At 36.3% G+C, this 14,082-nt stretch overlaps 1 protein-coding gene across 2 annotated transcripts in view; it reads left to right on the top strand.

Moving 5' to 3' along the window:
• nkain2 (sodium/potassium transporting ATPase interacting 2) overlaps positions 1–14,082 on the top strand; it is a 106,522-nt gene that overhangs the window by 53,088 nt on the left and 39,352 nt on the right. For both annotated transcript variants that reach the window (XM_087812177.1, XM_087812178.1), the window contains exons 2-3: positions 3,746–3,883; positions 4,678–4,758. In XM_087812177.1, the coding sequence (XP_087668303.1) occupies positions 3,746–3,883; positions 4,678–4,758 (219 nt within the window). The remainder of the gene's footprint in view (positions 1–3,745; positions 3,884–4,677; positions 4,759–14,082) is intronic.

Genomic DNA, 14,082 nt, shown 5'->3' with positions numbered 1-14,082 from the left:
GGAAGCATTTGTGACTACTTAAGGCTGAGAGAGAGGGGAAGGAAGATGAGGCCCGGGGAGTGGGAGTGGGAGTGGGAGAGATAAAAGCTTGCGGGGAGAAAGAGAAGAAGAAAAAGTGAGTCAGGAGGAGGACGTGAAAGCTAATGGTGGAAAATGAAGGAGTGATAGATGGAGGAGATGGAAACGAGGGAAGGAATGGATGCAAATCTTTCGTCTGGTGTTTCTGATTCGACTATTTTTTGACGTCCGATAATTACCTGCAGACGTAGCTCACAAACAAAGATAAGAGGCTTTAAAGTTTAATTTATATCTAATACTTTCGGGAAGTGCGACTCAGAAATTCAAACAAAATCCTCTTTCTCTGTATTTATACTTGAGACGAGTACAACTTTTAGGTATTATAGGAGGTACTTGACTATTAAAACATCTACAGAGCCTCACCTCATCAAATTCAACTACAAAACAAGACTTTTTGCTTTTTTTGTTTCTTTTTTTATATAGAAGCTATTTTTCATTAGGAACATTGACCTAAACTCATTTCTTACACCTTTATTAAAGCTGAACTAAAGTTCAATTGTAAGTGCTTTAAAAGTTTAATCAAACTTTCAAAGTTAAAATTCAATATCAAGGTACTGATGTTGATACATTTATAATGTTATTATTTATTTAAAAATAATCTGTAGCTAATGAATAAACCCATATTAAAGCAGCACTATGTAACATTTTGACATTTTTTTCTGTAATGATAAGTTTCATTTTGAACGATCATGAATGGTGCAGTAGGACTCTCTAGCTATATATAGCTTATTGTTAACGAAGAGAACAGTACGTGGCAACTAGGGGTGGTACAGGTTTTTTTTTTATGAAGTACTGAGGTTCTTTCTGAAATTACCAGGAAGATAGAACCAGAAACTGACACAACAAGAGCATTAACTTACATGTACATATGGTATTTTACAAATAAGCCATCATTACAATGCAGTTCACCTTTTGCAACACTAGGGGCGCTGAATACAATCTTTTCAATCTTACGTTTTGCTGCTTTAACCCAGGTTCTTTGTTTGAGAACGTTGGAAATAAAACCAAACATATATTTAATGACCTTAAAAATAAGAAGTCTATTGAGTCTTTGAAATGATTATGTGTTGGTTAGTAATAATGTTTTAAAACTTTAAACATTGTACAAAATCCAATCCAAACTACATTTAAAAAATCTCGCCAATGTGAAAAAAGGCATACTTATTCGGCATCATCTATTAAATGATGATCTTAATAATCAATGTTTATTTGAAATATAGCAACCTTTGATAGTTGCACTATTATTTAAACCGTTATTTAACCTGTGAGGATATATATATATATAATATATATAAATATATACTTACAGTATATATATATTTTAAAGGGAGGATAAACTTTTTAAAGCTTTTAATTAAATAAATGCATTTATTTGATGCTTTTGTTGAACAAATGACTTAGTAATACATCTTAATTTAAAGCAATGATAAACATATACATCAGGGAACACACCCCTTTTTCACCGCTATCAAGGACCGGGTTGAATCTTAGAATTATAGTCACGGACAGAACTTATATAAAAAAATACTAAAAATAAAACGTATAGAGTCTTTCAATCTGTTTGACTAGTTTGAAGATTTCGTTTGAATAAACTTGACTGAGACGTGTCAAGAGTCACAGATGAATTTTACTGCCTAGAAAATAGGATTTTGTAAAACGAAACACCTTTGAGACAGTAATAAACAACACTGCAAAAATGCTTTCATATTTCTGTTCTTTCTGTGCGGCTCAGTAACAAATATTTTGCGGTTCCCGGCCCCGCACCAGGGGCCACTGATAAACAGGTATATTGCTGTAATAACGGTCAGCCGGACACTTAAGAATGTTTCTTATTTATTCATAGAACCATCTTAGAATCCTGGTAGAAAAAGTAAAATGAAGAAATTGGTGGGTGTCTTTTAGGACTTTGAACAGCACTTAAAGAAAACAGTAATGAACATCTCTGAGCTATTTTGATCTGCTGAGTTGATTGAAATAACAAAAAAAAACAGAATCGAGTTCCGTCTTTTCAGATATTGATGGCTTCAATTCTTTCATCAGCAACCAAATAAGTCTGATATTTAACTTTTGAACTCTGTATAAACCCATTTATTCAGCACATCATTGTGGAAGAGAGTTATATAAACCCGAGCAGAATATCAATGGAAGCACCATTGTGATAAAAAATGCTGTGTCATGCCAACAAGCTTCCAGAGCGGCCTGACAGGAAGGAGTTCTAATAACCAGAGCAATCGATACGACAGCTTCCCAAATTGTGCAAACAAATTAAAATAAGTCTGGGTTTGTGTAAAGTGTGTGGTTTATTGTGCGGACCAGCTGTGGCTGCGGAGACTGTTTATATTATTGGTGATGAAAGAGGGGTCCCCCAGGGGCCTCTGTAATGGGCTGAGAGGCCTCTGACTTCTCGTAATGGCTTTTGAATGTGTGTGTGTGTGTGTGTGTGTTTGTGAAAGAAAATAACTATTGCAACACTATATAATTGTCAATGGGAGGACACACTTGTGCATAATAAAATGAGGTGCAATAAGGTCCGGAAAATTCAGTCTGTGACACACACACAACACAACACAACACACATATTATGGGGCCAGCTGAGCCCACTGTGTCGCCTGACAGCAGGTGCTGTCAAGTGTGAGACCCCCGGAGCTGCAGCTTCATGGAAGCACACACACACACCTATTATCTGGCGCATATTCATCAGATCCTCTTGTTCTTTATCCAGGAACATTTGAACTAATGTCAGCTCGATGTATACAAGGTTAAGATGTGTGTGTCTGTGTGGTGCATCCTGTGTATCTGTGTGTGTGTGTGTGTGTGTGCAAGCTCCGACTGTGACAGACTGTGATGTTGCCATATGGTCTCACTCTAGGGGGCTATCAACTCAACCATGTCTGCGTGTGTGCATCAAATCAAGTTTTACGACAATACTAAAATAACTATAAAGTCAATATGTTAAAACTATTTAACTGGGAGAGTTGATCAGTTATCACAAAACAACAAGAAATAGGACATTTTAACAATATTTTAAATATACTTTTTACTTTTTTGACATTTTCTTCTTTTATTTGTGAAAAAAGTCACGATTTAGAATCATTTTTTAGAATAAAAGTTTAAAAGAAATATTGTTCGAGCGGGAACATTGTTTGTGTTGACACTGACATACGTGTGTGTCTGTGTGTGTGTCTTTTGTTGTGTAATAATACGTTTAGTAGAGCTATATCATCTGCTGTGCGAGCTTCATTAAGTATCACAGCAGGAGGCAGCAGTGAGTGAACGATAATAAACCTATAATGCACACACTCTCTGTCACCCACACACACACACACACACACACACACACACAGGATTATACAAACACACACACACCGACACACTTGATGGTTCTGAACTGGAGTCCATTGATTATCGGCGACAGTTTACTTCATTAGGACCCAAAAAAAAGCTACTAATTAAAAAAGAAACAACCTCTAATCAATTCCGAAGTTAAAATTTCAGCCCAGACTTCCCAAAATCCCAGCAGAGCTAAAGACCCTAAAGTGGGTCTGGAGATGAACGAGCCCAGTGGGCCAATTACCTACTTTTTACATCATTAACGCGATTCCGAGTGGAAACAAGAATTCGCCTCCGCCACAAGTTTGATTTTTTTCGCTTCTGCTTCTTCTCTCAGGTCAGCGTGTTGGAGCGACAGATCATCGACTTCCTGGGGTACCAGTGGGCCCCCATCCTCATCAACTTCCTGCACATCATCATCGTCATCCTCGGCCTGTTCGGCACCATCCAGTTCAGGCCCAGATACGTCACTGGGGTGAGTCGACAAACATCTGTAATGTGAGGAGCCGGGAGTGAAATTGACTATGAGGAGGTCGACCGGAGATTGTTGCTGTCTTTTAAAAAAGATTACTAGCTTGTGATGTTCTTTCTATTTTGATTTTAACAGATAATCCCACGTCAAGGTGGTAATGAGATTAAAAAGATCAAACAGATTTCGATTACATTTTTAGTAAATGTTATTAATGGGGAAGAAATCTTTTGAACCATTAATGTTTTCCTTTAGAATAGTGCGTTATGGCAGCATGTTACATAAAACTACCCACTGTTTTCAAATGCTAAAAAAACAAAATCAATATACAGATAAAACAAATATATATGAGTTTATTATTTTCTATTTTCAAATGTATTAAACAAGTTGTAGTATCTTATGTCTCTGCTGTTTTAACCACACATTTAATTTTATTTAAAGGTTTTGTTGTTATAAATTCACAGGTATTCTTTTATATTTTTGCATAAAGTCTGAGTTTCCATTTTTTCTTTGATTGTAACCCTGAAAAAAACTTTTTATTCTCTCCTTTGAAAATCTGAGGTGCATTAAGGAATGTAAAATATGTATGTTTAGCATAAATATACGAAATACATACCTAAATTAAATCATCAGGTAGTATCTAGAAAATAATGAAATGTTTGAAATAACTAAATTAATAGTGTTAAGAATGAAAAACACATTCTTTTTTAACAATGGAATGTAACTGAAAAATATGTGTGGTGGAAAATGAACACGTTTACAAATGATAAATAATGTTGTGTCTCTTTGTTTGCCCTCAGTACGCCGCCTGGCTGGTCATGTGGATGACATGGAATGTTTTCATCATCTGCTTCTACCTGGAGGTCGGAGATCTGTCCAGAGTAAGAACCATTTCATTGTGTTTGTTGATAACAGCTTTTACTCGTTCATTGCATAATGGAGCAATATTTGTCCTGATTCAAGCTGTCGAATCCATTTGTGCTGTGAAAGAGAAGCGCTTAGTCATCAGTTGTGATGCCAATGACTCAGCACACATCTCAGGCTTACCATTGAATTTTTATTCATGTATTATGAATGCCATGATTGACCCCAATTCTTGGGGATGGACCCAATAAGAACAGTTCAACTGTAGGTACTTTGCCGCCATCTAGTGGTCAAAGTGTTCAATAGACCTGGTTGACTAAAGCCCAAGTGTTGTTTCTCTAGATATTACCACTATCAAGTATTGCCTACTGTTTTTATTTCACATTATGTATTTTATGTTTGTATGCTTGTTGCATATTTATATTCAATGATGAAGTAAAAGTAGCTGTAGGGTATAAATTAAATAAATGTTTACTCTCTATTCCCCGTAGCATTGTATAATATCCACCAAAGGGATGTCGAGGGTTCTGTAATCTGCCGTATTGGTTTATTTATTTAGTTTGTAGACAGAAGGTCTCAAAAATAAAAGCAGATAATATTTTTGAGCTTTCAGGATTGGTTAGAAATGGGCCAATAATGTATTAGATTTGGATGTTGTTCTCTGGCCTCATCTGGATTCATGTCAAATGTTAAGGTTTTGTCATTCAGGGACAGCTTGAGTAAAATGTATAAATAACCAAAATATTCAGCGAAGATATAAGCACTCAGTAATCCAACATAATATCCAATGGTTCCTGGTATTTTTATAAAACCTCGGTGTTATACCTTCAGATGGAGTTTGATTTAACATAATTCTCAAATCCTGAAAGTTTCATTTTCAATTCGATTGTACACTTTGGATTTTTAAAAAATCATATGAAAATAAGCCTTTGGCAGAGGTTTGTGCTGCCTCAGTGCTTTTCTTTGTTTTATAGCAAAAGATTGCTTTTATTATTAATTAAAAAAAAAAAACTGTGATTGTAGAAACATTTAGCAAGACAAAAGGTTTAATAAATGTATTGTAAGGCAAAAAAAAAAGCTTTTTCAGGTCCGTCAGCTGTGACTTTACTAGGAGTCGAACACTTTTCCTACCGAGAAAAACAAGTCATATGTTGCAAGAGTCCATGAAGTTGTAAGTCTGACATACTTCTTGTTCAATACTACAAGTTAAAGTCACATTGACAACCAGCAAAATTGTTTTCTCCGGCAGACGTTTGGGTCAATAAAATGCTCTAAACATTGGCTGAAGTTACACTGTGAAGTGTACAGTACATCTGTAATAAAATGGGATAATTCCTCCTGATATTTTAATAACTTATACATACTTTAAAACTTGTTTTATGTAGTTTTGGCTTTCATGGTGTTTAAGACAGTAAAAAACATCTTAATTTTCTTGGTAAATACAATCAGGTAAAACAAGTAGTTTGGTGAAACAGAGGTATTCAATTACGGGCCTCATCAGACATTCTATGTTTCTCGCGCTCCTCAGTCGTTTTTCAGGCCTTGGTGTGGGAGGTAATTGCAAAAACCCAGCTTGTGAAATGAGTTGATTTAAAGCACAGATTATAAACTTAGGTGATGAATTAGTGCCAATCAGCGTTTCTATAAACACAAGAAATCACTTGATGGCGGAGCTGATTAGGTTTGATTACACTTCGCGTTCCCCTCTGGATTCACCGACTTTTTCTTTCCCCGGAGCAGAGATCCGAATGCTGTTCAGAGAGACATGGCAAACATTCTCGCTACTGATTACATTTCCATCTTTTTTTTTTTTTTAAAGTGGTGTGACATCGGCAGGTGCAGAGAACAAGGTTCCTGTACAGCTAACGAAAATAAAAAAAAGGCTCAACAAAAACAATAACCATCTGTGTGGAAGAAGGTTAATTGTAAGTGTGGAACAAACATAACAAAACAAATGTATTCAGATTAATGCTAGTGAATAATAATGTCACATTTAGAAGTAGGTGAGATGAGGACCGGTGGTTGAGGTGAAGCCCTGATAAATGAAAGTACAAAACATTTAACAGTTAGATCAGTTTCATTTAGGAATACGGCGATACGATACAGGAGAAACTATACTATATATTGCAATCAATTGCAATACTGTAGGAACAAGGATATATTTGTTTTATTGTCGAGTACTTGACTCTGGTGTTGTAGAATTTACAGACCACATGACTCTTGATGAAGTCGTTTCTGTTTTCATTTGTTTTGAAACCAAAAGATTTCCAAACGAAACGCTGAAGCCGACTCCATCCTCTCGTCCTCAGTCATCGCACACATTTCGCGGGATTGCAATATTCATTTTACATCGGAAGATGTAATGGCTGGTGCCATCTAGAGGCCAGAAGTTTTAATTGCAACACAGAAATTAACAAACGGTGACATACAAACATGTTAATAAACTAGGCTTCATTACATATGATTTACAAGCCATTGTCTTTCTTTTTTAATACGGTATCATGAAAAAGAATATCGGATATGAATGACTTGACAATAATGCGAGGATCGGGGAAAAATATGAAACAGGAAATGGTTGCAGTACTAAGCTGTACGGTTCAATTATGGTGAGGATAGTAGTAGTGTCAAACTTGCCAAAATACTGAATATCGATGCACATAAAGATATGAAATACCCACTGGTCTTCATAATATTTCAGGGATAAATTAGCCACAACATTTTTATCAACATATAAAAGAGACTCACAGATAATCATTTTAATTAAATTCCCATTACATTTTTACACAGTTTAACACCAATTCAATGAGGAATTATTCTTTTAACAAGGCAATTATTAATCAAAAACAGCATTGGTTGAATTTGCTGTTATTTCTTAGGAATAGTTTTAGGCCAACTTTAAACGGCATCCGAGTCATGTTAGCGAGCTAAATGTTACAAGCTGCGGCTAATAGCTAATAGCAAAACGCTAATCGCACAGAAAGCTAAACCCAGTTTTCACCGACTACAGTAGCCCAATACAAACAGAATCAAAAAAGTTACAATAATAAACACATCGTACTTATATAGCGGGTTTCTTTGGAAACTAAAGACATTTAACAAAACAAAGGACAAAGTGAAAAACAATAGTTAATGGACAATAAGTGTGGGCGGTTTCAACAGATGGGTTTTGAGCAGTGATTTAAATCTCTGTATCGAGTTCCTGATGCTTGTAGGAGTGAGTTCTAGAGAGTGGGAAGTTATGAACACACGTCTTTATAAAGTATTGATATTTAAAAAAGAAAAACTGGTACCGATGAAAAACATTTTGTAGCTTATATTTAAAAACCTTGAAAATACTGTTTCGTTTTTTTGTTTTTTTAAAGAAAACATCTGTTACAATGGACAAATATTTTAGAGCTCAAGTGACAAAATGTTTTTATTTTACCAAGATAACCTTTTTTCGACGCAGAGTTGTTTTGAACACTCTGAAGCACCAATTTTGCACCGCTATCACATAAAAAAGGTTCTTAAATTCATCACGCAAGGGTCTAACATGAAAAATATAAGTATATAAGTATTTAACAATACTCCAGAAAGTACTTCAACTATTAAATCATAATTCTGCCTCAAATAAAAAAATGTAAAACTCTTCTGGGACACAATCGATAAGTTGGTGGTCAGGATTTCACCTAAGTTTGAAACCTTTCGCTTTGTTCAATCAGACCGATTTCAGCGTCGAGACAGGTGGAATTATTGTGGGAATAAATTCAATTTCTGGGTTGCTCACCCTGTAATCATGGAGTTTAAAGTCAAGTTTCACTTTAATTCCAGGGTTCCTGAGATAAGAGACGATAATGGCTGGTGTTGTTTTAATGAACAACAGGCACTTGTTAAATGTTGTTCATAAAGTCGCTGCAAAACTTTCTCCGAGTGGAGCGTCCCTCCAGCTGCTGTCAGGAAAACTGCCGCTTCATTGATCTGTGTTTTTAATGATAGCGACACCTCGGGCCCAGTTTCAACTGTTCAACAGCCGCACAGAGAACAGTGAATCACTGCAGCACAACAAGTGTGTCGCGGTAAAAAAAAGCATCACAAAATCAACCCTGAAATGCGAGAATGTTCATTCCATGGCACTTCCATGAACACATCTGTTACTAATAAAGCTGCTTAATAGCAGGACTTATATTGATTTACACCCGACCAATCAGAGGAGACACACTAAGACCAAACAGCTTGTTTCAATGAAGGGAAAACCAAATTGTGAATGTATTAACCTTGACCTGGTTGCCCGTAAAAAAAAGACTCGCCTCTACTCACCAGCTGCTGTTGAGGAACAGCTGCTGGTGAGTATTGGGTTTAGGTTGGAATTCAAATTTTGAATCTAGGAATTCGGAAGCTTTACTTGTGGGAAATGTAACCAGAACACAGGATTTTTATTTTTTTTCACATGCTTCCAGTCGGATATTTCTACAGAGCCGAACAAATATCCCTGAAAGTGTATTTGAAGAAACATGTTCCAGTCTTACATCAGCTCAGGTTTTATTATTATCCATTTCATAACTATGCTTTTGTTAAAAGGTGCATCTGTAACTAATGTTGCTCAAAGCTCAACTTATTTTATTATTAACCATACATTTATGAATATTTAATATATTTTAAAATTCTGAGAAAAGGAAAAAGTATCAATTATAAATAAATACTATATTTATGCATTACTAATATAAAATAATCACCAAATACATTTTTTTTTTTTATGCAAATAAAAGGTTTAAACATGATAAAAAACATAATAAATGAAAATCTAAATAAAAAAAAAAAAGTAAAACTTAAAGCATCAATGCACAACATTTTGACATGACAAAGTTTGAACAGTTGCGACTCACACAATAGAACTCTTATGCAACTTTTCTGTGTTTTTTTTGTTTTTTTAAATCCCTGCTTTTTATATACATACATGTTTTCCATAATTTCCCTGACATTTAAATGCTTAAGAGAGGATGTCAAGTCCACCTCTTGTTCAGGTTCCAAAGGACACAAGGACAAATGTTCCACTAAATCACTTTTATTATTCTTTCGGCTTCTCAGTAATTAGGTTGTAAACCTTTAAAGACAGATAAACCAAAAACATTTAAATTATCCATTTAAATTAAACATTCCAAATTAATTTTAAATTAACTTAAACATTCAAACATTTTGAATTCAAACATTCGAATATTTTAAATTAATTTAAACATCTGAATCAAATATTTTAAATGAATTAACAAGCACTCAATCTAATTTCATGAATTTTCCAAAATATTTTAGTAAAGCTCTGATATTTAATTTGTACTATTCTTAATATTTTGCCTTTAATTTTCCAAACTCAAATTAAATGTTATTTTAGCAAAACCCAATAATCACAAAATCAATATAGTAAATATGATGTGTTCCTTAACTAATAATTACCACATTTAAACATAACTTTGAACATCCCAGAAGCATTTCAAACACAATGAAACTAAATAAAACATTTCACCGACCATTGGCGTCTTTAGACTGAACCCATTTTGAACTTGGAGCGTCTTCCCTGAGAACCTCCATGACGTCACAGATCACAGGTGCGCCACATTAGAGCCAATGACTGAAGCAGCTTGTTTGCTGTTGCTAGTGCACTCTGGGAAGTGTAGTTCTTTGACACATTCTGAGATTCAGCTGAACAGTGGATCTTGCTGGCAGAGAAAACATCAATAATTCTTGAATTATTTTTCCATTGTTGTATAAGAAATAACTTTGGCGGTAAGTGAATTGACACAGTTTGGCCAAACAGGTCACAAAGCCAGAACACGCTCAAAATGTTGATTCTCTTGTTGATTTAAATGTTAGCAACATTTATTTAAAAAATAAATAACGTTTTGGCGTCAACAGGTGGAAGCAACCAAGACCAATTTTGCAAACCCGATGCATTAAAATGCGTCTTTCGTCGATTTAGTTTTAATTAAATTAGCTTTTAAACATTTCAAAAATATATGTTTTCAGTGGATGAACAGAACACTTACCATTTAAAGCGTTTTATTGGCTGTGTTGTAGAACAAACCTCTTTTTTTTTTTCTTTTTTTTATAGTGACGACAGAAGAGAATAGTATAGACATTAAATCAAAAGCAAATAAAATATAAATATAATATAAATAAATAAATTGAGTATAGTGCGCACAGTGGTTAGCATGATCACCAAGAATGTTGCGACCTCGCTTCCCGGTTGGAGGGGAGGCGACTTGTGACCTTTCTGTGTTGTGTGGGTTTACTCCGGGCACTCCGGTTTCCTCCCACAATCCAAAAACATACAGGTTTATTTGGAACTTAAGGAAATTGTAGATAGGTATGAGTGTGTGTGTGAAAGGTTGTATTTCTATATGTGCCCTGCGACAGACTGGCATCCTGTCCAGGGTGTCCCCCCACTGTGACCCTCAAAAGGGAATAAGGGGCAGAAAATGGATGGATGGATGAATATAACTGAGGTCAAAGTTGATTTATGGTAAATAAGGGAAGCATAACAGAAAATACAACCTATGTCCTAACAGATCAATCACCTATGAAAGTAAAATAGTGCACCCCCCCCACCGAAAAAACCATGAGTGAAAGTCTTGGGTTTAATATTCGCCCCATTACAACATCCTCGTCTGCGCTCCCTTACATCAGTGCGGCGGCGGTAATGAATCCACACAGCTGCGGGCTCTGAAGATGCATAATCTGAGTATCACGCCGCTTATGAAACTGTGTCGACATTGGATGCGACATCAAAAAACTCGCATGAATCACACCAGGCCTTATTAATTTACAGGGGGGGGACGTCAGATATCGGTAATGAAGAAAAATGTGAGTTGTCGCGCCCACTTTTGTCCACTGACCCACAAACTAATGGCCTGAGTGGATAAAGTAATGTATGGAATTGGCACAAAGGATTGGCTAACACGTGGAAATCTGAATCGATAAGCCTCATAAATAAGCGTGGCCTTCGAGCCGGCTGCATATTTCCTCTTTGACTTTGAAACAGTCGAATGGGAAGTGAGAAGGTGCACTTCACATGGCACTTTACACAACAACTTGAAAAAGACTTGATTATGGGGTGAGCAGAGGAAGGGAAGGATGACTTACATGGAGATGAAGAGAGGGACTCGCAGGAGGAGAGTGGGGGAGGCGGCGCGACGGAGTCACTTTCAAGACCGAAGCTATGATCGTGTTGTCATGTTATCAGACTAACACGACAATTTATATTCCTCTTTGACGTGTTTTTTTTTTTTTTTTTCCAGTTGCATTTGTTTCATGCATGCGGAATCAAATGTTCTTTGATGTCTGCTGTTACCATGGCGATGTTGTGGTTCTCAGCCACATGATGTTGAGGGTTAGTGAAAACGGTGCTTGTTCGCAATTCAATGGTGATGAATTGCAAGTTCTTGCCAGTCGGATTTCTACCTTAGTCCATGGTTTTTATTTGAAAGAAATGACATTTTCTTCAGACCAGAGAGCTAACACTCTATACATCGTACATCCAGGACCAATCAGAGCTCCAGTTTCACACATGTATAGAGCAAAAATGGAGTCAACTGGACTGTGTTGAGTTCTAGGAAAAAAATACCTCTTATCCAGTTCTACAAAAATGTCCCCATGTGGGACTAATAAAGGAAAAACATTGTTTAAATCTAATCTTAACTGAAGAGACTTCAATTCAAAACCGAGGAAATTTCAGTTCCGAACTGAGGAGAGTCAGTTCTGAACTGAGGAAAATTCAGTTCCAAACCGAGGAAACTTCAGTTCGTAACTGAGGAAACTTCAGTTCGTAACTCAGGAAACTTAAGTTTCTAACTGAGGAAAATTCAGTTCAGGACCAAGAACACTTCATTTGAGAACCGAGAAAACTTTATTTGAGAACCGAGGAGACTTTGGTACCAAACCAAGGAAACTTCAGTTCGTAATCGAGGAAACTTAAGTTCGTAACAGAGGAAAATTCAGTTCAGAACCAAGAAAACTTCAGTTGAGAACCGAAGAAACTTCAGTTCAGAACCGGGGAAACTTCGGTTCCACACCGAGGAGACTTTGGTTCTGAACCGAGGAAACTTCAGTTCGCAACTGGGGAGAGTCAGTTTCAAACCGAGAAAACTTCAGTCCGTAACCGAGGAAATTTCGGTTCGTAATTGAGGAATCTTTAGTTCGTAACCGAAGAAACTTCAGCTGTAACCGAGGAAACTTCAGCTGTAACCGAGGAAACTTCAGTTCGTAACCGAGGAAACTTAAGTGCATAACCGAGGAAATTAAGTTCATAACCAAGGAAAATTCAGTTCAGAACTGACTTCAAGTCCTGACTAAGGAAACTTCAGTTTCGAATCGAGGAAATAAACACTGACGCCAAGAATAAATCAAGTGGAATGAGAGTCATTCAAAAGCAACCCTGTAGTATCTAAGGGACCAATACACAGCAATGCCAAAATTGTATCAAGTTTTCTTTATTTGACATAAGTTAGAGTGCTACAGTGCTGCCTCTTCAAAACCCCCATTTTGACTTTCCAAAACTTTACACCCACCACCAGCCGATTTACCGACTTAACAGACACAGTTATTCAATATTTCCTCAAAACACCAGCAAACTCCTTTCTATTTCCGGTAAAATAAAAAGATTTCATTGATATTAAAAAAAATTGCAACTAACAAACATAATAATGACAGGACTCAGAAATTTGATCTGCCTGTCACAGATATGGTATTACAATGTAATAAAGATTGTAGTATTCATGTAGATACATCTTTGAGAATGATAATATCTGGACTAAAATTGTAGAAAAATAATTATATCGCAGTTAATATGTGTGCCTGGCTCTGGCAAGTGTTTCTTAAGGTAAAGATTTCAGTTGTTTTGTGCATTTTCATCTTAAAAGTTCAGATGGTTTCAATCTTGAACCTGCACAGTATTTGTTCACAGAGCAGCGGGAAAGTGAGGCGGAACGTTGAAAGATTCGCCAAACATTCTGTGACATTTCCTCTTGATAAGGACGGTGTTAAGAGCGACATCTCTGGGGTACTGAGTGTCGACGCAGAGATAAGTCGTGAGATGAGACGTGACGATGATACTGAGCGTAAACAAGGAATCAGGCGGGAACGTGTCATCGATGAGTCACTGATATTGTCCCGCACAAACCGCCGTGTTAAATCTCTCACTTGGCTGTAAATGATCTTGACTGTGGATTATTGTTGAGGAAAACTATATAAATCTCCTTTAAATTTTGGCCACGAAGACCATTGAAGCTCAAAGAATATCTTCTCATCTACAGCTATTTGTCTCGAATGAAGTAAACACAATAGATAAAGGCTGAATTATGTCCGTAAATACACCA

This window comes from Callionymus lyra, chromosome 17, assembly GCF_982586985.1.
Source record: "Callionymus lyra chromosome 17, fCalLyr1.hap1.1, whole genome shotgun sequence".
NCBI classification, from domain to species: domain Eukaryota; kingdom Metazoa; phylum Chordata; class Actinopteri; order Syngnathiformes; family Callionymidae; genus Callionymus; species Callionymus lyra.
Note: the sequence above shows the minus strand (reverse complement) of the source record. Positions and strands in the feature narration are given on the sequence as shown.